General features: G+C 33.2%; 1 protein-coding gene across 1 annotated transcript in view; it reads right to left on the bottom strand.

The window, feature by feature from the left end:
• Window positions 1–26,252, bottom strand: part of Reck (Reversion-inducing-cysteine-rich protein with kazal motifs) — a 39,585-nt gene that overhangs the window by 2,433 nt on the left and 10,900 nt on the right. Inside the window, exons 4-15 of the mRNA XM_090112063.1 lie at window positions 7,733–7,816; window positions 7,155–7,191; window positions 5,892–6,074; window positions 5,298–5,477; window positions 4,197–4,423; window positions 3,924–4,056; window positions 3,501–3,642; window positions 3,125–3,236; window positions 1,875–2,034; window positions 1,409–1,561; window positions 845–1,024; window positions 321–495 (exon numbers count right to left, since the gene is read on the bottom strand). Of these exons, the coding sequence (XP_089968189.1) occupies window positions 321–495; window positions 845–1,024; window positions 1,409–1,561; window positions 1,875–2,034; window positions 3,125–3,236; window positions 3,501–3,642; window positions 3,924–4,056; window positions 4,197–4,423; window positions 5,298–5,477; window positions 5,892–6,074; window positions 7,155–7,191; window positions 7,733–7,816 (1,766 nt within the window). The remainder of the gene's footprint in view (window positions 1–320; window positions 496–844; window positions 1,025–1,408; window positions 1,562–1,874; window positions 2,035–3,124; window positions 3,237–3,500; window positions 3,643–3,923; window positions 4,057–4,196; window positions 4,424–5,297; window positions 5,478–5,891; window positions 6,075–7,154; window positions 7,192–7,732; window positions 7,817–26,252) is intronic.

Raw genomic sequence — 26,252 nt, 5'->3', positions numbered from 1 at the left:
CTATGCAATAGCTTAAAAACAAATATCGTGATAAAAGACAAAGTTGCTCGAATAGAGTATATGAAAACAATAAAATTCATGATGCAATTTGGTAAAGACGGGAAAACATCAATCTAGTCTCAGATGCTAAACTAATTAAATAAGTAGAACTAGCAATAAAACAATGGACAAAGCGAAATATGCAGTTGTAGAGCATTTATTCGGTGGTTACAAATTCCTCACTGAAATAGTGTACTCTACATGATAGCACCCCACACACCGCCGCCCGCACACCACATCTCAGGTCTCCCCCACACACTCCCAAACTCCCACACACTCACTTGGCCAAGCACGCGTTGGGGTAGAGCCGGCCCGGCGTGTGCACGGGCAGGTGGTGCGGCGGGCAGTTGCACGGCAGGCCGGTCATGAGCGCGGCCCGCCCGCAGGCCCGCCGCCCGCACACGCGCTCGCCTGACATGCAGCGGCATGGGTTGCATTCCATGTAGTAGCGCTCGCCTAAAAAAAGGACAAAATAATATTAAGGAAAAATTAAATCAAGGAATATTAACAAAAATCACCCGAATACTCAACGACTAAAAGAAAGAATACTGTAAAAATATATTTCAACGAAGTTATACATTATGATCTCGCAGCACTGCGCAGAAGAGACTGGCAAAACATCGCACTGTGCCGGGACAAGTGGCGTCTTTTGTTGTCGAAGGCCAAGACCCACTTTGGGGCCACTGCGTAAGAAGTTATACATTTCAAAAAGTTAAATTTCACATCACATTTGCAAATTGAAATGCTTTGTTAAACAGATCTATATTAATCTAACAAAACTATCATAATTTACAACATAACTTACCATGTTTAACAATTTTATCGTGCAACCGACAGTTATCCAGCGCAACACTCGGCAGTGGCTGACAATTAGTCAAACCACGGTTGGTACAGCGACATATCTTGATACAAACTTTCTGTGAAGCGCACGGCATTGGGACCCGAACCCACGAACCTATTGGAACTACGTACGGGCTACCATCACCTAGAAATGAAAGGATTTTGTTTGTATTTCTATAGTTCGCCAACTGATTTATAATTTAATTACGTATTTATTTGCATAATTATAATAACTAATGAGACAATGTAACATGTACATGTAAGTTGCAACTGGCAGGATATATAAAAAAAAATATAGATATATCACATACATGTATGATATTATAATATGATCCAATAAGATGTTCTGAAAGTTTTAAGTGTATTAGATGTGATTTTATCTCCGTTATTAAAAGTTTTTGTATTTAATTTTATAGCTTAATAATTGTAAATGAGAAATTAAATATTATGCACCTAAAGTCTCCGTTATTAAAAGTTTTTGTATCTAATTTTGTAGCTTAATATGTGTAAATGAGAAATTAAATTGCACCTAAAGGACATCCATCAAGGCAAACATAGCGGGTACATGAATCCGTAGTTGCGCAACTTCTATTCAACGCACAGACTTGTGAAGAATTACAAGGAGCTCCAGCACAAGGTGACCGCACTGCTTCTCCAGCTGATAATAATGGAGGTTCTGGACCTGGAATAACAAAATTGTTAAAATGTACGATTTAATGATAACTAGACGATTTCGTTATAATATATGACAAGATTATCTTGTGTGTTATTGAATTATCAAAATAAATGACAAGTAAAAAAATTTTGTGTGGTTTTATGAAACCACGGTAAAAGTGAAACTTGGGCACAAAACTATCGTATTTGTACGATAATTATCGTACGGTTCCGAACACTGCTCTATACCTACTCGGCAGCCGACCATCACGCGACATGCGCTACATCGCAATTCACAAAAGTAGAAAGAGGCCTATCGCACAAAATGGAATTATACTCACTAGGCACCATAAAATCAGACAACGATACACACGGCGCATCTTCCCGTTTCGGCGCAAGTCGTGCACACAGAGCTGGTGCTGATAGCGGTGCTCGAGACCATTCTACACATGATGATACTACTCGCACACAATCTTCCATACAGAGTAGACTGCTGTGGCCCTGCAAAACATAAAGATGTATGAAGTTTTGAACGAAAAGCGTCTGTGTAAGCATAAGTGTCATATCTCTAGATAACTTCACCAAATTATTGTATTACTAGCTTACCGCCCGCGGCTTCGCCCGCTTTGTCTAAAACCTAATAAATTATATACTAAAACCTTCCTCTTGAATCACTCTATTTATTAAAAAAAACCGCATCAAAATCCGTTGCGTAGTTTTGAATATTTAAGCATACAAAGGGACATAGGGACAGAGAAAGCGACTTTGTTTTATACATAGAAATCTAAATAACAAGACACTAGAAGTCGTAAGCGTGCGTGACCTTGTCGCCACTCAGGTGATTTGCACATCACCAGTGCATTCGTCACTGTTCAGTTGCTCTGGAGACGTATGAGTGTATACATGGTGTGTTTCAGCAATTCCCATTGCGGAAATTCTTCCACAAGTTGTAATTATACTTATAAAGGAATAATATTTCATCGGAAAATATATTTTTTTAGAAATAATGCCGTTTTTCCTTAAAATTATAGAATATTTACAAGTATTACGAGTGTCACCATAGTAATCGAAATAACAATGAATGACACAGTCGACCATTCTTATTATCACGTTTGTTCGTATTGGAGCAAAAAGTCTCATATACTTAGGGATGTTATTCTAAAATAAACCGTAAATTCGTGCGTTAGGATACATATTCAAAAGCTTAATTTAATAGTTAAGTTAGTTTTCACTAAAATCAAGCTGTCCAATAAAAGGCATAGTTTACTTGTGTGTACTGTTTAGCTTTCGGTTTGAATGTGTTGATTTTGGCGACAGCGGTTTTCATACGAATTATGACAATAAAGCACTTCTATGTGTCTTGTTATTTAGATTTCTATGGTTTTATACTATGTAGTGAATTAAATTTATCAAAAATTCAGGTCAGGCCGTGTTACTATACGAATGCGAACAGTGATATTATATGTGAAAATTTAATAATATGATGTTTAGCTGGTTGAATTAAAATATATAAAATAGGTATAAGTTATATATACGGATTTTCCGAAGGAGTAAGACACAAGTAGTATACATAATAAATTGTAACAATCACCTTTGCAGTACATGGTTTGACGTGTAAAGCGCAAGCCACGCTCTTCCAAACATCAGTCGTGCATTGGGTTGAATTCTTCAGAGGTAACTGCATACCAGCTACCGTTACATATCTGTGGAAATTCAAACATAATATTATTCAAAAAAAGACTGACAAAACCATTTGCTTAGTGATTCACATCGTCTTTTTTAAACAACCAAAACCATTTTATATTTTTTGATATTATTTATTTATATGATGATTTACAATAGAAATCCTTGGCTTACAATTTTGAAGTAGGTAAATTTATTGGTTTAGTAGGTAATAAGTAGTAAGTAATAAGTATAAACATTTTTCAGTTGAACGATGGAATTTCAAGTAAAGCAAAATCCTTTACCCAGATCCCTTCTGTTCAGCAACAGCTAGATGTGCATCAAGATCAGCTTGAGCAGAGCACGATCGGAACAAACTACTCGGTCGGTTGTTGAGCTGACTACAGTATGTTAAACCAGCACAACCCAGGGAACATGGAGATTCCACTAAATAAGTAATAATAGATTAATTGAGAAGATAAATTTTTGAAAAGTGGGGAACAACATAAAATAAATAAAACAATGTAAACAATTTGTTAATAGTCAGGCAATAGATGTGCTCTTTTACTCATAGCCACTCGTACTGACGAGTCTTTTAATCTATGTTGTATCAGTAAGTATACAACATAGGCTAAAAGACTATCAAAATAAATATTTTATATATTTATAGATAATATTCTATATCTGTATAGACAATAATTATATTCATGAAATGAATAGAAACCAACCTTCTTCAATACATTCGGCTAATTCAGTTTCTTGTGGATCTCCGAGGCATTCGGAATAAAATTTCTGCCAATTGGTTTGCCAGCCAGAGTTAAAAGTGTTGAAACACAACCTTCGGCAATTTATCGTCGTACCCTGAAATTATAGGAAGAATTTTAAATTATATGGGTTGATCATTCAAAAGGGAAAATTTTATAACTATAGGAATATTGTAATCAATTAACATCTTTTGTTATCTAAAGTAATCCATACAAAAAATTAAGTAAGAATTATACCTTTTGACAGCAATGCAGTTTAGCAACATCATGCGGAATCACATCTTTGGTGTCAGCAGGCGCATCTTTTCTCAAAAAGCACTGCCACATATTATCATGTATGGCGGGGGCTCCGCATTCTTGAGATAGGGCTTCGGCGATTTCTTGAGACTCCCCTGTACGGCGAAGTACTGTTTCACATGTGCTACGACACTCTTGACTTGGCGATTCGTGGCAACATGGCAGGTCTGAAAAGTGGAAATAAGAAAATGTAATTCAGTTAGCTAAAATTTACCAGTTTACATAAAACTTATGAAACACATTCGATGAAACATTGGAAATAAATTGAATGATTGATAAATTACAATTTTTGTTTTATGTTGTAGTTGAAAATGCAAGATCCCAAATTTAAAATTTGCAAATTTTCCTTTGCAAATGGATGGATGATGAAAATAATGAAAAGGACTGGGAATGGTAACAAAAAGGATATAGAGTTCCTACTCTCGCATTAATCGTAAATATCATAGTACTCATGGTGTAGTGCGTGGAGCGTGCTGTGCGTTTCATACTTGTACGAGTCGATGAAACTCACACTTGGAAGTGTCAGTGTAACTCACACTTGTACATGTCAATATGACTCACACTTGTACATGTCGATGAAACTCACACTTGGACGCGTCCTTATGACTCACACTTATACTTGTCGATGAAACTCACACTTATACATGTGGATGAAACGCACACTTGGACGCGTCCTTATGACTCACACTTATACTTGTCGATGAAACTCACACTTATACATGTGGATGAAACGCACACTTAGACGTGTCCTTTGACTCACACTTGTACATGTCGATGAAACTCACACTTGAACGTATCCGTATGCACGGTGGTGGCAGTAAGGTCAGCTAGGCTCTGCAGCGGTAGCGTTCACCCACCACAGCGCGAGGGATCATGCGTGACAGCTTAGTGACTGCTGGCGTGTATACTGTTGCCGTGACCACACTTGTATGTGTAGATATAACTCACACTTGAACGTGTCAGTGTCACTCACACTTGTACGTGTCGATGAAACCCACTCTTGAAGCAGCAGCTCAAAGACTGAGTGTGCATATAACTCACACTTGGACGTATCCGTATGCACGGTGGTGGCAGTAAGGTCAGCTAGGCACTGCAGCAGCGGCGGCGATCTATCACACGCGTCGGCCGCTCGCTCCCGCGCCGCGCCGCGCCCCTCCCGCGCGCCCACCCGCCACAGCGCACGGGAACATGCCTCGTGGCAGCTTAAGGACTGCGTTTGCGCTATAAAACAGGAAATGAATGATATTTCGTTAAATAAATAATAAAACGAATGAACTAAGACTATAAACTTAAACATAAGGCGCTAGAAGAAAATTTAAAAAAATAATAAAACTAAAAATACGATTTATTAAGATTAACTTTTGAAATTATTGTCTACATTGTCAGCAATACCTGTATTATTTGAATGAAATTGTCCGTTGGAAAGGGGGCCAAAATCGACTGAATCTCTTTCAGTCGATTTTGGCCCCATATTATATACAAATAAACATATTATATAGGGTAAGCTAATAAAAGCATGTTAAAGAGTAATAAAGTGATGATCCCATGACGTTGATATACCTCAAAAAATAGCCAGGGTGTAATACCAAACGTTACACTACAATCAAAACCCACATAAGCATATTTTATACTTACAACAGCACCACTGCGCCTCCTGCTGCTTCTGCACGCAATCAAAGAACGCGATTTCATCAGATCTTCTACATGTATTGGATAATGCTCTCGCGTCGGAAGCTGTAGCACATGCTGTACGGCATAGCGGCGAATGGCCTAGTGAACAACACGCCCGGCCCCACCAGCCTGATCCTTGGACTACTTCTGGTACAGGGAAAAGAAAAAAAAGATTTTTAAATACTTTTCGTAGAGGACAACTTACCAATACTTACCAATAAAAGTACATATGCGGTAAAATCGAAGTATGTAGATGAGAATAGAAAGAAAAAAAAACCGGCCAAGTGCGAGTCGGGCTCGCGCACAAAGGGTTCCGTAGCAGCAAATATAATAAATTACAGTTAAATCAACCTATCTCAAAAACTATAAGAGATACTTTGATCAAACCAAAAATCGTTGAAAGAGTTAATTAGCATGCATCACCTCTATTTTTTTTAGAATTTTATACCCCGTAGTTATAAAAATAGAGGGGGGGGGACATACTTTTTACGACTTTGAGAGCTGATATCTCAAAAACCGTTCACTTTAAGAAAAATGTTTTTTAGAAAACTTTATATCATTTTAAAAGACCTTTCCATTGATACCCCACACGGGTATGTACATCGAAAAAAAAAATTTCATCCCTCAGTTACATGTATGGGGGGCCCCACCCCCAATTCTTTTTTTTACTATTTAGTGTCATATTTTTGTAGCGGTTCATACAACACATATTCCCATCAAATTTCATCACTGTAGTACTTATAGTTTCCGAGTAAATCGGCTGTGACAGACGGACAGACGGACAGACGGACAGACGGACATGACGAAACTATAAGGGTTCCGTTTTTGCCATTTTGGCTACGGAACCCTAAAAATTAAGGCGATGTGTATAATATCCCTATACTAAATTTAATAAAAGGTAATTTCGATACCACAACCAGTTTGAAAGAGGAAATATATTTTCATTTCTAAAATGTACACATTATAAATTATTTACCGGCCGAATACTGAAACGCCACTCAAATCTCAAACTCATCTAATTGCAACTTAAAGTTAAGCATCCCGTAAATTTAACTGCTATACAGAAACGCCACTCAGTTACTTACTTACTTTATAACAATTTTGAAACTAAACAAAGGTCAAATAATACTATAGCAATAATTATCATTATACAAATATAATAAAGATAAGTTATCATAAGCATTAACTTTAAGAATGTTATAAAACTACCTGAAAAATACGACTTACCCTGTATAGTTTGGTTCATGCATATCCAGAACTCTATCTGCAATGGTAATAAAAAGAGACCTTTTATGATTGTTCATTATATGAATGTAACTCGATACTAACGTATTGTGGGCCATGTCAAGCCTCCCCAATTACAATACAATGCCGATAGGCGGTTTATTGACGATAAAGGAGTCTCCAAGTACCAGTTGGATAATATCGGTGCCCAGGAATTATATCATCTTACATCACGTTTTAGACCTTTTGATGTTCAACGAATAGCTCCGAGATCCGTTTAATTAGTTTTGATTATTTCATTGCTCGGTTTTAATTTTATAAAATATTCTGTGTATAGCGGCTGTGTTGGTTGTTTCCGTCGGCACATTTATAATTCTTGAAAATTATCGCCAATGTAAATAAAAAAGTGACACACTGTTAAAAGATGTACTCACATTAACGCATAGTTACTAATTTTAATATCTTTTTGGTTTCTTATTGCGATGGGTCATTTCTTCATTATAGATTCTATCTTGAACAAACACGGAATATTAATGATATGATATGTTAATGATAGAATCTTAAAAAAGTGGAGAACATACCAATTGTGGTGCACAAAATTTATAAATGTTCTGTATTCTCTCCTCTCGCATAGCCGAGTCTGATGCAATTTCCACCAGGGACATCTGGAAAGAAAAGTAGAATAAAATTAATGGCAATGCAAGTGTTTTTTTGATTTCTTAATTAAATAAAAGATTTTCTCAATATGTACACCTAATAACTTGTTAATTAAATTAAAATATCTGATATCAATTGAACACTTATTTGTGAAAAGATTGAATATTTGTGGGTACAAATATTAAATCTTTTCACCTGGGTAGGTGAAAATATTATTTCACGCATACACTCAATGAGCTTTATTGTAAGAAAAGCTCCTGCTATAATAAAATCGAGCCTATTTCGTAGTAGCAGATTATCAAAGTTTAGTATAGAAATAACTGCATATGTTTGCCAATAACGATGGGATTAGTACCATATGTGAATATATAGGTTAATAGAGTTATCAATCTCAGAGCTAGATCTAGAATTATACCAAGAATTACGAACAGAGTTGTGTAGATAATAAATAAACATTGTCTTTTCAAATTAATTCAATAACGTAGCTATTTTACTGCCTTTTACGTCTACGTTTTTGTAGGCTAGGCTTTTTCTGTTCACCAATACAGTGAAAACTGAATTTTAGCATTTTTATTTTTTTAAATAGTTGAGATAAATTAATTTTATAATCATTAGACCATATTTTGATGAATTTCTGTTAATTTTGTAGAAAAAGATAAAATAAAGTAGAAGATAGAGCCATTTTTTTACAATAGAGCTTTTTTTAAACTGTCCTTCAAATAGATGATGGAATGTTAATGCAATCTGATGCAAACAATGTTTTTAATTGAACCATTACATAATAAACATCACATTATTGAATCATAATACTCAATTGTAATGCATTTCAAATATTTTACGTATAGTATCTAGTCTAAGCAATATCCAAAGCCCACCGCTGCATTTAGCAATCTGTAAGGCGAGTATAAAGTAATATCATAAATTCTCCCGCGCAAATACACAGATACGATAAATCTCCGACCAGACACTCAGAAACTGTAATAAAACTTACGTAATGTACGTGTTTAGGGCGATATAAACACGTGGTCGGTTGCACACATTAGAGATTTGAAATATAAGGGTGCATGTGTATTGGGATACTTGTATCTTATTCGTGGTCTGCTTAGGTAGCCGTGAGGCAGGAAAAAAAATGAAAAATTCAACGACAGGCCTAATGTAAATAATTTGTTAATAAAGTCGAATAAAAGCTTATAATAAGCTCAAAAATTAATCTCTAAATTTTAAGTCCTAAGATATTAAAATACTTTTTCAAAGATATATTTGGTTAGAAAAAGTATTTATTTATTGTGAGTCATTAACAAATTTAATCAGGGATCCATAACATTAAAAAATTATTAAATTTGAAAGCCTGTGTATAAGTTTGAATTTGCTCAGTTGTACATGTAAATTTACATTCATTTAATTTAAACTTCACAAAATGTAATTCTCCAACAAACAAAATTGAGACAAAACAATGATAAACAACTATATAATTACTAGATCTCCAAATAACAACGTGACTAATTGAACCGGGCCCTTATTCGTGTAGAGAAATTAATTGACGAACATTGGATATAGACCGTAAACCGTCTCCCTTTTAAAATATCTAATTACTGTACACTGAAACAGAATTTCTTATTTGTCTTGTGTGTATTCTGTAATTAACACATGTGTCGAGTTTTATGGATGTTAGAAATCGGTATTAGATGCATGTGTTATTAGTTAATGATATGATGGCGACGAGGACTTTAATCATTGAAACAATTTGAATAGTAGTTCAATAATAATTAATCATATTAATATTTTAATTTTAAATGTTTTTACTTTTTATTTTCATAAATAGTTAGCAACGAGTTTTCTTTTGCCATTACCAATTATTATGGTACTTGAAGCTGGTAAATAATATGCCAATAGTTTAAGATTTTTTTTTTCAGAATTTTAACCAAAAGGTAATATACTAACTAACTAACTTTAAAAATTTATTACTATAAAGCCCTGTAAGTTGTAACCAATCAATTTTTAATTTAATCCTAGTAACTACTTCCCGACTTCCATTAAACTTTTAAAACCATAAAATCATTACCAATGCTGTAAGAATCAGTTTGAGAACCCCGATAACCTTACGTACCTGTATAAGTAAAACAATCGTCTACATAAATCAAAGCACGTGCATCCCATACGATACACCATTATTCGATGCATACAAAAGATTTCCTTATAAATGCATCAGCATTCAACATGACAATGTTTTAACGACCCATAGGCGTTGCGTCTCTTATCTGTGTTAATAAGGTTATCTTGAAGACCCAACGCTTTGGGTGACAAGAATGTACTTTGATGCCATTCCTACATGTTATTTTAATAGAAGTTCGTTGGTGATTTATAAGCACAATATCCATTCGGCAAGAATTTGTCTGATCTTAAATTATGTGGCACAATAATGTCATAATTTTATGGTGACTAATGACTGTGTATATAAGTGGCGTTTGGAATGAGTTATGTATTCTATTTAGATGTATTTGATGTTTAAGTATAGATTTATTAAAAATGACGAAATTAAAGTTCTTAAAATCGTATAAGGAAACTTAAGCACAAAGATTAAAAGCTCGGATTTTGTATGAAGTTTTATATCGTAAAGGAGCAATGAAAGCTGTTTAGAAATTCAATGCCATAGAGTATAGACTATAGAGAAATCCCCAAGCAATAACCAGTAATGAATACATTATTCCTTTTTACGTGTCAAAAAGAATATTTAACTGCAAATGTACGAAACTTTTTATATGTACCGTACTTTCAGTTGAAACATTTTCTTTGAAATACTCATATGTCTTTGAAAACCACCCAACATGTAAGTACCTTATAGTCATATAAATAATCATTACATAATAAACAACACTAACATCTTGTCGTATTGAAATAACAAAAGGAAATCCACCCACACTGTAAATTATAATAACATCAGAAATTAAGCTGCACTTAGAACAAAATAAGATCACATTGAATATAGTTGAGTGATAAAGTTCTTAGATTGCGTTTGCGAACAATGATCATTGTATACAAATTACAATCAGCCCACACGATCGCGTCACAATATGTCGCCAATTGATTCTTTACAATACTTGTGAATAACGATGAATATTTATTATCTTTGGAAATGTTTTGAGAGAGTGATAATATGTTCATACATATCTGACTGAAACTGGATATTATGATTACGGATGTTTATGGTAAATTTTATAAACATCCCGAAACACTTACATAATCTCCAAGTTATGATATTATGTATATTGTATTGGTAATAATTGAGATTGCCATATATTTAGATCTCCTATATCTAAGCCAAACTTCAAAAATTATACGTTTACTACACAGTTCTCTTTAGGAAAAATGCCACCCTTATTCGTTTGCTTTTTTATGTTAATATATTTGCTTTCGCATGTATAGATGAATAAATTTCATATTACAGTCCGATACATACAAAAAGCTTACATTGAAACTCGAGCAAACGTTTAACATTCAAGGCGCTATTAAATTTACAAACGCTACATTCAAATCACATAATTACGCAATAAAATCTCTATTCCATGGGCGTGTGAACTAAATTATAGCATGTGTTCCAAAACATATTTGCTCATAACTAAATATGTTTTATCTATACATCTATACAAATATTATAAAGAGGAAAGGTTTGATTTTTTGTTTGTTTGTTTGTATGAATTGAATAGGCTCCGAAACTACTTGGCAGATTTGAAAAATTCTTTCACTGTTGGAAAGCTACATCATTTCTGAGTGACATAGGCTAGGTTTTATCCCGGAAATCCCACGGGAACGGGAACTATGCGGGTTTTTTTTTGAAAACGCGGGCGAAGCTGCAGGCCGAATGCTAGTCTATATTAAAGACTAGCTGCTCCGCGCGGTTTCACCCCCGTGGCTCCACTCCTGTTGCCCGTAGCGTGATGAAATATAGCCTATAACCTTCGTCGATAAATGGGCTATCTAACACCGAAAGAATTTTTCAAATCGGACCAGTAGTTCCCGAGATTAGTGCGTTCAAACAAACAAACAAACAAACTCTTCAGCTTTATAATATTAGTATAGATACTGTGTTTATGGTGCATTATGTGATAGTATGTACTGTTTTATTGAACTGGGAGATTTGTGGAATAGGAAGTAACGTCGTTATTAAGCTCATACTAGAAGACTATAGTTTATTCTGTGACTCTACCATTTGTATTTTGTACTTGATTTTGTGCATCGTACGTAGTTAGTTAGTCTCTATGGAGATTGGCTGCAATGGTAGAATTCGACAAGAAAACTTATATATCAAGCATGAAGCAAGAAGTGTGAATGTATTTTGAAATATTCTACTCCTATTTAAAAATATAGTTTTTTGGTGAAACAATTTTTCATACAAACATTCAAACGGAAAATGCTCCCTCCTAACACAGCAATATCTTTTCGCTATTGTAAACATAAAATAAATCATGTATTATGCAAAACATACGCATATACCTTGAAAGGCAGCCTCTACACTTAAATCGCAATGAATTATGTTAAGCCTCTGGTTACCATGGTAACCATAAACAGAATTTGCACCTGTGTTTGCATAATGTGTTCAAATTAAACGTAACAGAGGCTGTGTTAAAGGTATACTTGAAGCAAGTAGGTGATACCAATGAGAGTAAAAAGTTACCGATTATTTCATTTTAATATAATTGAAGGAATATTTTAAACATCTAATTAAAGCAAACAAAAATATTTTAAATGTTAATTTATATATTATTGTAAAGGTCTTTCGGCACTTTTAACGGGGTTATCTATATGCAAACTATTTACTTTTATTATCGCCGCCCTTGAAATGTTTTGTGCAAATTTCTAAGATAACGGATACATTTTGTATATAATGTTAAAATAAAAGTAGTTTATACATTAGATAATTAGATAATTATAATATAGATATATTATTATCTGGATAATAATTACGGTAAATCACTATCTATTTGTAACTGTTGATTATGTAATAATATGATGAATGGTCAATGAAGAGCAATTTAAAATATCATACTTATATTTATTTTCTATCACATAACTTTTTTTACATTAGTTGAACTTGGACTTGATATTATTCACACTACAATCCAGGAAAAGTACTAGTCATTCACTCTACCAAATACACAAACAAATAAACATTTGATAAACCATCGCTAAATTCATACATTCGTTTTACATTCAATCCGCGTCGGCCATTTGTCAATGGTGACAGTATAAAAAGTTATATCAGTGAGAGGTGGTCCTAACATTAGCATGGGAACAATTGGGGGTAGGTTGACATCACTGGTCACACGTCCTGTTCGCTACGTGGCCTGCATTAGCCTTACAGTGCATTTACATCAAACGAACATAGAGCTAGAGATAGAGCATTCGTTCGTGATCTTTTAGTGTAAACGAAAACTCGTATTCAGTGTTGAACATTGCATAGAATCTTTTCAAATGCACTTAGGATGAAAGAATGTTCTACACATATTTATACCTACTAAAATAATTGACATAGTGGGGTTAGAATGAGCATTCGCTCGTTTGATGTAAATGCACCGTTAGACCTAAGCTTATACCGGGAACTATTTACAAAACAAATCTTAGACACAATGCTATGCAATTGATATCCTGTTGGCTAACGATTTATTAACGTACGCCGTTTGAAAGTTGATCGTTTGTTCAAAAATGCCGCAAACTTGTCGCTTTTATTTATTCGGTGGAGGTTTTAGAAACACTCTGGAATAATAATGGATTTTATGCAAGTATACAGTCTATGGTGGCTCGGAGACTCCTAACATTAGCCATAAACTGATACTAGCCTGACAATCTTAATAATTTTTTAAATAGATCGTCACATGAGCACTGCTCCAATCTGTACAAATATGGAAAACATCGGAAGAAAATCGAGACGAAGCAGACGTACAAGATACAAAATTTTTCACGACCAACTAACCAACCCACACATGGCCTGGGTGAAAATGTAGCCTGATGAATGTATCTATCAATTTTAAATATCTAAATAACTAAATTCGAGTCTAATTGTCAAGTTTAGAAAAAATGCAAGCGCAAATAAAACAATACAGTAGCGTCATCATATTTATTTGAATGTTAATTTGAACACTGAATAATAATATGCAATAACGTTACTTTTCGAATTTAAATTCAGAGGTCAAGGACCGAGGACCTGCAACATGCATTAGAGCAAGACAACGAATCTATTAGGATTCGGAACGTAATTTTGCATAAAGCCTGTGGTAGAGCTACTAATTTAATTGTATTAGGCTATAAAATTAAACGTTTAACGTTATCGTAGCACTTCCATTACGATATACGCAACTAAGCTTTAAGGTAATGGGAACTTGAGGCCAATATATTAATACGTGATAGCGTTTGAAGCTGTTTCACGTAAACTATACGATATTATACAGTTTTAGAAGCGTAGTCATTTGTAAATAATAAGTAGATTTTTCTTTAAGGTAATGGGAACTTGAGGCCAAAATATTAATACGTGATAGCGTTTGAAGCTGTTTCACATAAACTATAAGATATTATACAGTTTTAGAAGCGTAGTCATTTGTAAATAATAAGTAGATTTTTCTTTATACAAACTATTGCTTTTACTACTATTGCACAGCACAATGACAGAGTTATTGCTTCATATATTTCCGCGGCTTATTTTCATTCGATTCTTTCAGCGAGTTACAATCTAGATTTATTTGTTTGGCAGTTAAATTGAATCGCAAACAAATTTCGTTCACTTTCAACCCTCTTGTATATTTATTTGAAAAAAATGAGCTTTTTTATCAACCCTTTTATTTTTATTAATACATATTTAAAATAGTATTTGCATAATAATTATACATTCAATAACAAAGATACAACACCAACACTACGTCGTTTGTCGTCGATTGTCGATAATCTAAACACATAATATTGTACCTATTTCCAAATGACATTTCCAAAGAAACTCTTCCGGTCTCCACACGACTAATTAAAACACAAACGGTTTTCAGTCACAATAAAACGAATCAAACGTTACATAGTTTATGGGCTGTTATTACTACTAGCGGATCGTAAGTCGCGTTGTTTTGTTAGGGCCGGTCATGAAATACTTGGCGTAGGGCTTTGAAAAATTCCTTGATAATTTTAGATGTCTACAAAGTAATCTTATTGTACAACGGATCTATAAGATTATTTTGCAACTGCTCTATAGAACTATGCTGAAAAGGGGACAATAATCTTAATCCTGATAAGACCCAAATATGTAGTATGTTATGGTATTATTTGGAGCAATTTAAACTAACAAATATTTTTGTATTAACGTTAAAGATCTCGCAATAAAATCCTGAAATAGAGAGAAATCCTGCGAAGAAGTTTCTCATTAGGAATATATGTTGCGAAGTTGTAGATTAATGTTAGATAGAAGTTGTAGATTGATGTTAAATAAACTTCAATCGTCTAAACTCTAATAGGAGAAAGCTCTCATATCATTAAACATCTGCATAGAGCTGATTTATCAATTACGTCAATCAAGAGAGAAGCAGATCTTAGTTAATCAAGTGGATAGTTTCTAGTTTGTTGACAACTGATACAGTGAAACCGTAACCAACAATAAGACAAACACATTTTTTCATAGCTATGTTATCTAGATTTATTTTTATTTTATTTTAATCACTATCCCGCAGTATTTGAAAGCATCTGCTACAATTTCTTATATATTATGTTCAGGTAATCTATCTAATTAATTTCATTCATATTTATTATTAAACATTTCTTCTCCAAGCTCGTAATTTCCTTACGCTACTCATACACATAGAGATAATATGAACTAATGCATATGTTCCCAGTACGCCTACAATTTACCATATTCATGTCGTGAATGAACAATCCGGTAATTAAAGTTCACTGATAGTGTCTCGAATGAGCTGCTATTGTTTGCAACGAGGTTATACCTAGTACCTACTCTGATACTCTTGAATTATTGACAGCAATTGAACGCGTCAATAAATATTGATTTTATGCTCGCGTAGAGTGGCTACAATAGTAGTGTATTTTTTTTTTGTTAATAAAATAAAATATGGTGTTTTGATTTACACAGTTACACTGCTTTTTACGTTCACTGGTTTTGGAAATCGTGTCTTTTCATAGATGGAATAGTAATTCAATCTATGAAAAGACACGATCGTAGTAACGATACAATTATTATTTATTACACTAGATCTGTGTTTATTACAGATTACGATTGTATATAATTTCTTCATTGATCTCGTTTAATTTGCGACTTCGTTTGGTGTATTATGTACTACTGTGAGTGTTATATTGCTGGCAAGATCAAAATGTCACATTGATTAAATCAATTCACAAAACAATACCTTATAGAGCTAAATTATTTCAGACATATTATCATCACCAAAATACAACAGCGGTAACCCTATTCATGTGTCATTTTGCTCTATTGGTTGAAAATAGCAAATGTTAGCCGTATAATCAAAGGACAGAATCAAATAGCGCTGCCACCGCTTTGATGTCTCTTTGTAAATTATTCTTGAGTTAAATTACAGTTATAATTAGCTGATTGAACTATTCCGTTTGTACTTCTCGAGGTCAAACGAAACCGTATTTTAAAACGCTTTTTTCATTTCAAAGAGCTTGTTTATTTCAACGATATGATTTGCGAATGAAGACGTTCAAATTGCACGAAAACTTTGATGTGTAATTTATGAAATTATTTTATTTTTTTATTTTAAACGAGGCAGAAGTTTCAATTTGAGTAATGAAGTCGGAACGCACAATTTTATACTTTTACGAAAATATTAACTCTAGACATTTTTATGAATGCATTTTCATATCGCATATGTGCATGTGCATATTCATATACCATTTTTTATAGTATTAATTAAAATGAGTCTCAGCGTACGGTTTAGTTCGCTTAGGTCGAAATAAAAAAATAATAATAGAACTAAAGCTAGATAGAGCGCTCTTAAAAAAATTATAAACAAAAAAGAAAAAAATCTAAATTACAATACAAATTATAGTTTCTGTAATAACTTCCAATCTTACCAATGAAAACGCCCAAAAATTTGATAATTGTTTTTAACTGAACTAACTATAAGGTCTAATTTCGTAGTCTCTACATAATTTTCAGTCTGAAATGAAGTGTAAATCGCAGCTTCCATTTGAAGCATATTATATTGAAATGTTCTTCCAGCCGCAAATACTACAGATAAATAAGAATAAGCGTCGCGTTAAGACTCCTTAGTCGTACTAAATATACAAGTGAAAACAATTAAAGAGATTCACGAGTACTTTTAGTGAAGCACTAATTTATTGCCGGCAGACTTTTACGAGACTGTGTATGTCTTATTCGGCGAAACTTTAGAATGCAAGGGCACGGTTAAGCCAGGCATTTGAAGGAAATGCATATATCAAAGTTTTCAAATAAGGTGCAATAAAAAATAACTCTTTTGTTTTTATATTTTGCACAAACATTAAAATATAAAAGGTTACATGTAAAATATTAGTGCACATAAGCAGGAGCACATAGAGAAATAACTAACTGATTCTATTATAATAGTCTCATGAAACATATGAAACAAAAGCTCTCTGTAATGCACTTGGCTATAGCGTCAAATCGATAATTGAAACAAATGCGAAATGCATCCGCTATACAATTCTCATTGTCACTGAATTAGAACTAATTCAGCCAATAAACTTTGCTATAGCAAACAGTTATAATAGCTAAAACGTCTCATTTTTAACCGACTTCAAAAAAAGGGGAAGTTGTATTTGATATTTTTGGTTTTATGGCATTCAAATGCTTTATAAATATAAATTTATAAAGAATAGAAAAAATTCGATCACGAGGCGGGACTCAAAAGGGGAGGTTCTCAATTCGGCCGGTATATTTTTTTTTACTATAGTTAAGTTAGATTCTCTTTGTCGCTAAAGCTATGTTGAGATGAGCGTCACAGCCGGTGACAGGACGTGATTAACGACCGAGGACTGTTCGCAGACGGAATGCGTTTTGGACGCGTCAATTGGTACACGTATCTTGGAGATTTTTCGTGGATTTTAATTACTTTGAACTAGCTAGGGAAGAAAATACAGCCAAAAACTATCGAATATAATGATGCTCTTTTATGTAGTGTAGTTGGTAGGTAATTGTCCAATTAATAGGACACGATAGATTTTAAATCAATTCGATAATAAACCTAACATTATTCTATGCTATGGTTTTAAGCAATTTGCTAGAATTTAGTAACGTGACGTATAAAATGCAGTCAAGTCAGAAACAAACAATACACAACATGAAACGGGAATATCAACAGTCAACACCAAAAATATCAAATTCGAGATGATGTTTATGACGATACCCTTTGACCGTAGAGTTTCGGGCGTTCCCGTCACCATACCCCACACTTCTGGGAAGCGATAAGCAGGCGATAATGTGTTTGCGACATCTTAATACTGACAACCTTCATGCCAAGTTGTGAACCAATAATGGACTCAAAATAGCTTTTGTTGTATCGGTTTTGACAACTAGACTAGAGTAGATAATTTTTGAAACAAAAAAAAATCGCAGTCGGATGAAACCCATTAGAAAAGGAGGGGAATATGATAAAAATGTAAGGAAAAATAAATTACGGTCAATCCGAGTTCGGGAAGCGGGAGGGGGGAGCTTTAAAGAGAAAAAAATGGTTTCTCTCGATTTCCGACAAAACTACAAGTCCTATAGAAAAAAGTTCAATGGCAAAGTTGTAGGTAATTAAAAGTTCTACAACTTTTGTATTCACAATTTTTTCACATAACCTAAAAATTTAGGTGAAAAATTAAAAAAACCAAGTTTTTGGTCTTTTATTTCTATCTACTTCAAAATTTATTTATTTTCTACGAAATTTGGTGGAAACTTACTTTATTATGTCCTAAATACACTGTAATTTATTTGATTGAAAATATTTATTTTTTCGCCTTATTTTGAATTAATACCAAAAAAACAACCTAATTTTCAATCGAAAAGTCACCCGTCAAAATATCAGCTTTTTTCAAAAACTTGGGGTGCCTTTTATTCATTGAAATCTCTACTTTCATATGGTGTAAAAAAAATAAACACCACCATAGTAAATGTTCTCAGGAAATGCATACAAACAGTGTGAAAATGAGCTTTTACTAAATCAGGCACACTTCTCGAACTACCTGAAATGTTTTTATCGACATCATTTTGCTTTTGAATATGCTGTAAAATATTAAACTTAGAACAGATAATTATTTTTCTTTTGAAATATTACCGAAAAGCCGATACAAGAGAAGATATAGAGTTCAAGAAGTGTGCCTGATTTAGTAAAAGCTAATTTTCAGACTGTTTGTATGCATTTCCTGAGAACATTTACTATGGTGGTGTTTATTTTTTTTACACCATATGAAAGTAGAGATTTCAATGAATAAAAGGCACCCCAAGTTTTTGAAAAAAGCTGATATTTTGACGGGTGACTTTTCGATTGAAAATTAGGTTGTTTTTTTGGTATTAATTCAAAATAAGGCGAAAAAATAAATATTTTCAATCAAATAAATTACAGTGTATTTGGGACATAATAAAGTAAGTTTCCACCAAATTTCGTAGAAAAAAAATAAATTTTGAAGTAGATAGAAATAAAAGACCAAAAACTTGGTTTTTTGAATTTTTCACCTAAATTTTTAGGTTATGTGAAAAATTGTGAATACAAAAGTTGTAGAACTTTTAATTACCTACAACTTTGCCATTGAACTTTTTTCTATAGGACTTGTAGTTTTGTCGGAAATCGAGAGAAACCATTTTTATCTCTTTAAAGCTCCCCCCTCCCGCTTCCCGAACTCGGATTGACCGTAATTTATTTTTCCTTACATTTTTATCATATTCCCCTCCTTTTCTAATGGGTTTCATCCGACTGCGATTTTTTTTATCTTTTCATTATTTTCAAAGGCTTCTACCCCAGTGTAAACGGCCCGTCAAGCGTTCAAAAATTATAAAAATATTGCAGCTGAAGGCTGAGAAAAATTATCGACGGTAATACTCGTACTTGCAAATGATAAAAATGTTTACTTGTTCATTAAAGGCATACCATTTGCACGAAGTACAACTTACATTCTTTAAAAAATTTCCTTTATTCCACGAGAGTTAATTATCTAAGTATGCTATAAAATACCCTTATTTTTCCATATCTATAAAAGTGTTGAATCTCAGTATCGTTACCTACTTCATCTCCTATTAAAGTTTTATGGCAAAAGCATTTATAACGATGAAATCCATCATAAAAACTTAATATCCAAAAGGTCATAAATAGTATAAAGCAGAAATATGAGTAAGGTGTTAAAAGTATCTCAATACGTGACAAAAATACGTCGCCCGCAGGTCGGTCAGACGGACTGACATGAAAGGGCTTCAAATGAGTCTATTTTAGCGCTTTGGTCGTCACATTAGTTTGTTTGTTTTCGCAACTTTAAGAATGTTACATTAATGTTGCGGTTATGATCCAAAACAGTTTTTACAAGGGTTGTGGCGAACCTATTAACGGTATAAATAAAATTCATGGTACGATTTCATAAGAACTGCCTGTGAAATCGCAGTGTGTTTCGAACGAAAACGCATTCACACCCCACATATTTTACACATTTTAAACATACATACGAGTTTTTAGAACTAGTACTTTCGCATTCACGTCGCACCCCCAAAAGGAAATCTCATAAAAAATCCAAAGATTGAAAACCGTGGCTGAATGATAAATTTATCCTGAACGTGCACAAATACCGATCTACGGATATACGAGTACCTACGTAACCACAAGTCGGGGTAAACGCCTACAGCGGGCTACGTGATCGGAATCCCATCAATCGAATCCCGGAATCCCATCTAGAATCCTATCGTGATGAAGTTCCGAGTACAGCTCGATGCGTTCGTAAAGCATTGTCACGTTGTATCCGAATAAACAATTGTCAAAAGTGATGGCTGAGGTTCGTGATCGGGATGCTTAATTTGAATTTTGGGACCTCATTAGTATGTCACTCTTTATGCCGTTGAATGGCTTATGCGTCCTCGATGCCCTCGAAATAAATACTAATTCAATATTTCTAAAAAATCGAACAATCGATAAATAATTATTCTAATGAATTGACGAGTTTACTTTTACACAGTTTCCTTTAAAAAAGAAGATTCATGAAAAGCATATAGTGTATAGCGTCAATTTTTATTTCCCTAAAATATATTTCTCTCTATTTACAGTTAATAATTTATTACAATAGTTCTTGTAGTTACGGCAAGGGTGTGGTACTGCGTAGTTTATTAAGTTACGGCTTGGTTACGGATTTATCATTTAAGGCATGTAGAGATATATGCACGACTCTACAATCTACATATTATTGGGATGATAAATTTCTCGACTCTTTCGCGTCTTGGCAACATTTTCTCATGAAAATGTTTTGGTTCATTCGTGTTTTACAATAATAGTGTAGTAAAAACTAAAAAGTTTTCATAGACTAAGAGGTATATTTCCAATATATTTCCTTTGACCTGAAACTGTCATTCATTTCGTTTAAGAAAGATTTAGGATTCAGAAACCCTTCGTATCTACCGAACACAAGATGTTCATTGAAACTAGAAATAGACGGGTCTAGCGTCTATGTAAACACGTATATATAAATACATTTAAAAGCGTCTGCGGCGACAACTTAGATCATACGTACGAACATCAAAGGCGCCGCTCGTTTGAACTAGCCGACTGTATCGCCCGCACCTACTGAAAATTATAAATGCTTCGCAAATATTTTTTTAACGATACTTCCGTGGGAACTGACGAATTATAGTTTACTTTCAAATGGTAATTTGTTAATATGTCTGTTTATGAGTTCTATTTTTTAGGTTAACGTCTGAAACTTGATTAGTGTTTTGTACGTTTATTTTATAAATCTGTGAGTGAATTAAAGTTTACAGAAACTGTGATACGGTATCGATATTTTCTTTATCTTTTCGATATTAGCTTATCATTAAAATAAATATAAAATACCGTGTTAAAATAACTCTCAATTAATTTACTCATAAATTATTTTTTCATATTTTTTGTGCTACTATAATAAGAGTATTTAATCAATATGTTACATAATACAAATGCGGCAAACATAACAAAGATAGATTCATTAGACTTGAAGCCAAAAATAACGGAGTGATTCACTGCCCAGTTCATTGCCTATTCTCTATGTGACAATTGTGACAAAAAAATATCGGAAATAGCATTGTATTGTCTTTCTTGCACCGCAAAATAACCACTTAGTATTCACGTTATATAAAACTTATTATGGACGTTTAATTTTACGATCTTTAACGACTTTCCGACATGTCGTTAAGACCTCCCACCGTCAATATTGAATGTAGAGTTGTAGACGAAACATTGAATTGCTGAATATTTTTCTAGTTTCACAATATGTGTTTTTATTTTAAATACTTCACATATTTCAATTATATTTATAAGAATAAGAAAAGGATAAAAAAAACATCGATATTAAGACTTAAGTAGCACATAACAGACAAAGACAAATGTCACAGCTTTCAATCCCGCCCCAAGATGGTTCTTTTTTTCTTTTTTTTTAAATGTTTGAATCTTGAATTATGAACTCCTATTTTTATACTATTTAAACATTGACTAGGCCATAAGTGCTAAACGCTAGGCATTTTCCTCATCTTATCAAAAAGTCGGTAACCCAGTAAAATTCCTGTCAACATAAAACTCACACAGATACGATATAAAACTAACAAGGCGCAGTGTATACACAATAAACATGTGTTAACAAATACATTATCTCAAAGTTTACAAGCTCCCGTGCGCTAGATACGACTTAGTTATGGGCAATATGTTTTTCGCGGCTCCTTACTGTTAAGCTTCTTAGATACAGAACGATGTAGCAAAAATGTTATCAATTCGCTAATATTGATTTAAGAGAATTCGTTATTTTTAATTTTCTGGTTAACTAATAAATAATATGAGAATCGATATCAATATACATATTCATTATCTTTTAGCACTATAGTTTTAGTGTTCGATAACATAATAACAATTAATGAACATTCGAAGGAAAGTACCCATAATATGTATCTACTACATCAGCTGATGTCATATAATCACACCAACACACTTTTATTTCTGTAATTAAAATTTCAGTTACAAACATCCTTATTTTAACACCTTTACAAATTTGGTGAGTCAGTCACAAAGAAGTCGACACATGTATAGTCAGCCTTACAACCTTTGGCTGCCACTTCATAAATTCTTGCACGAGTTACGAGGTAGCACCATGCAAGAATCCGTTTATACGTACTTTATACGAAGCTCGCAATTCACACGCTCTTTTCTTAATTTAGAAGAACTGTAATTAGCGAAGTACGTACGAATTAGGGAAATGAAAGCAGAAAAAAATGAATATGTTTACGTATTTTACGTTTACGTATTTTGTATGTAACTGTGTAAAAAATATGAAAGTGTAAAGTATTATCATGCTTAAATTGTATCGATTGAAAACCTCAACATTTTGACCATTGATTCGAATCGCATTGTAATTGGTGGGGAAAAGACGACTGGTCTTCACTACACAAGTACAAAAAAAAAATTTACCCATACCCTTAATAGATTTATTTTTAAAATTATAACATTTTAAACTGGAGCTTTAGCAGGGCGGGCAAAAAAGCAATAGATAAAAGCAATATTATTTTGTAAACTGCGTTTTAATTATTTGAATTGCTTACAAATTAATTCAAAAAAATTGCTCTACATTGAGTGCGTTTTAATTATTTGAATTGCTTACAAATTAATTCAAAAAAATTGCTCTACATCTCAATGTAGAGCAATTTTACGTCAGTGTAAAATTCAGCATACGAATTATATTATAATCTCCCAAAAACATTAATATCTACATTATTAAATAATAACGCGACGGTGTAACATCTGTAACATTAGCCCGATCCTGAAAGTGGGTCAAGAAGACCTTTGCAAGTATCGTGCTAGATAATCAAAACAATTTTAAACATCCTTTGAACTATACTCATGTATAACACCTTCAGTAATATTAGGAGCAGAAATTTAATTGGTAATTTTGTTTAATGTACTAGAAACTCATTTCCAATTATAAATAAAATATCCGGTAAATACTTCACTAGAATCTAGATTACTCTAAAACTACAAAAATTTGTGCTAGTGGACAATATTTCTCAACAATATCGAACTGTGATACATTTACAGTATTATTGGTATCAGTGATTTTTAAGACCGTCAGCTGCATAGTTTTCAAAGTGTACAAAATCATTTCTATGGTTGATTTTCGACCCTTTTTCCCTTAGAACATTTTCCAAACCAAAATAGCCTACAAATGCTTCAGAAACAAGAAATTATTGTTGGTTAATCGTTCTCGTTATTCTAATAGATGTGTAATATATATTTACATTAATGACATCATATTATACAAATATGTACACAGTATAAAGGAAATCTTTACCGGAAAGACGTGCATATAAATATTCAATTTGTATACTTACAAGATGCATAAATATGCGTGTTTGATAGATCTTTAGATATAAAAAGGATTCCGTTTGAATTCAATAGAACCTACGAATGGAAAGCTACAAAAGTGTGTTATGGTAACTATCAACAATGCTTCAGTTTTCAGCTAAACTATTCCATGAAAAATGTTTGAGGACATATTGTATGCTCGATGTAAATGGATTTTTTTAGCTTTTTCCCAGCTTTTCATTATGTCATAAATGTTAAAATTATTGGAAACGACATTCTCCCTTAATCAGTTATCTACTTCTTGATTAATCTAACGATTAGTTGTGTCTTGGACGAATTATGCTGAAGATTTTCCTACAGAAAGGACGGTCTACGTGAACAATTAGATAATCCAAGACAAAACTAAAGTAATTTATATTAGTAGGTATACTCTTAATTAAAAATCAACTATCAAGTATCACTCCTCTTGTATTCACAGCTTAATTACCCTTAAGGTACTCGTTCAATCAATTTGAATATTGTGTGAAAGGCATACATAATAGAGCTCATGAGGCAGACATAATGACTTGATGGTTGTTACAGGCAGGGGTAATGACATCGGTTCGATACTCATAGACCCTTAGTATTGTTGACGGAAATAAGGCTATGATTGTGAAAATATAGTTGAGTTGGTTATATATTTGAGTAGTACTAATATGAAGAATAGTTTTGAAAACAATCATTCATCATTTAAAAGGTAAGTAATTTCAGTTAGATCATTGTTAAGATTTGCATAATATAAAATATAATAAACAATTCATAGACAATGCAATTATCGACAAGCGAGTCTGTATATATTTATTCCAAATGCTAAGAAATGTTAAAAAATAAATAGAACATATATTTCTACAACGAATACTATAGGTAATTTATGAATTATGAAAGATAATTGCATGCATATAAATAATACACTTCGAAAATCTATTTCAAGACATTCCCACCCCAATAGACAAACGTATTAATTAATGGCGCCGACAAATTAAACTTGGACGTAATTCGGTTACGATATTCCAACATCGTCGCGCAGAGGAAGTCGCGTCACGCCGGCTCTAACAAGACGAAATTAAAAACGAATGTATTACCGGCTCCGCTTACATGATTTAATAATTTTCTTTATTCAGTCAACGCTCCTTCTCAGAAGTCTATTCTGTATGTGACAAGCTTTGATTGCCCGCGCTACTTGGGACGCCATTCTGCACCGAGAGCTGACTATATTTTAGATGAATAAATTATGTTTAGAATCCATGTTTGTACAGTTTTCAATATAATGCATTTAGTTTCCATATATATGTAAAACGTATATGTATAATATGGAAACGTAAAGTATGAATATACTTCATAACGTTTTCTAAAAAATTAATAAAGCTGAAATAGAGTCAACTTAAAAATAGTTTTAACAAGATATTTATCGAACCTATACCGTTTTATTTTCACTATACCTACATAAGAATTGGTATTACATTAGAATTGACTCATTTGATATTAAGTTTTTAATGTCTTATAGTATGGGATTATTTTCGCAAATATTCGAATTTAAATAACCAAACGCAATCAGCGATCAGCTCTTAAACTATCCATAACTCATTATCACAGGAAGAATCCAGTATCCTCTAGAATAGATCAAAGCATTATACTTTCCATGAAATCAAAGATCATTGTACAAATATTGAATGACCCTAGTTAAAAATAGCAGAACTTTCGGAGGAACTTCGGAAGCAATAAATCGGCTTAATTAGTCAATTTGACTTGCCAGTGAAAACTTTGATTGGTCTGTGGAAGAGATTAAGATTCAGGAGGCGTATACGTGACACTGCGGCAAGCTTGAGGGAATTTTATCAATAAATACCAATCATATAGCGGACACCTA

This window comes from Colias eurytheme, chromosome 17 (genome assembly GCF_061535395.1).
Source record: "Colias eurytheme isolate Ceu_HAF_F1 chromosome 17, ilColEury1 Martin Lab GWU primary, whole genome shotgun sequence".
Taxonomy (NCBI): domain Eukaryota; kingdom Metazoa; phylum Arthropoda; class Insecta; order Lepidoptera; family Pieridae; genus Colias; species Colias eurytheme.
The sequence above is the reverse complement of the archived record's forward strand: the minus strand, read 5'-3'. Positions and strand labels throughout refer to the sequence as shown.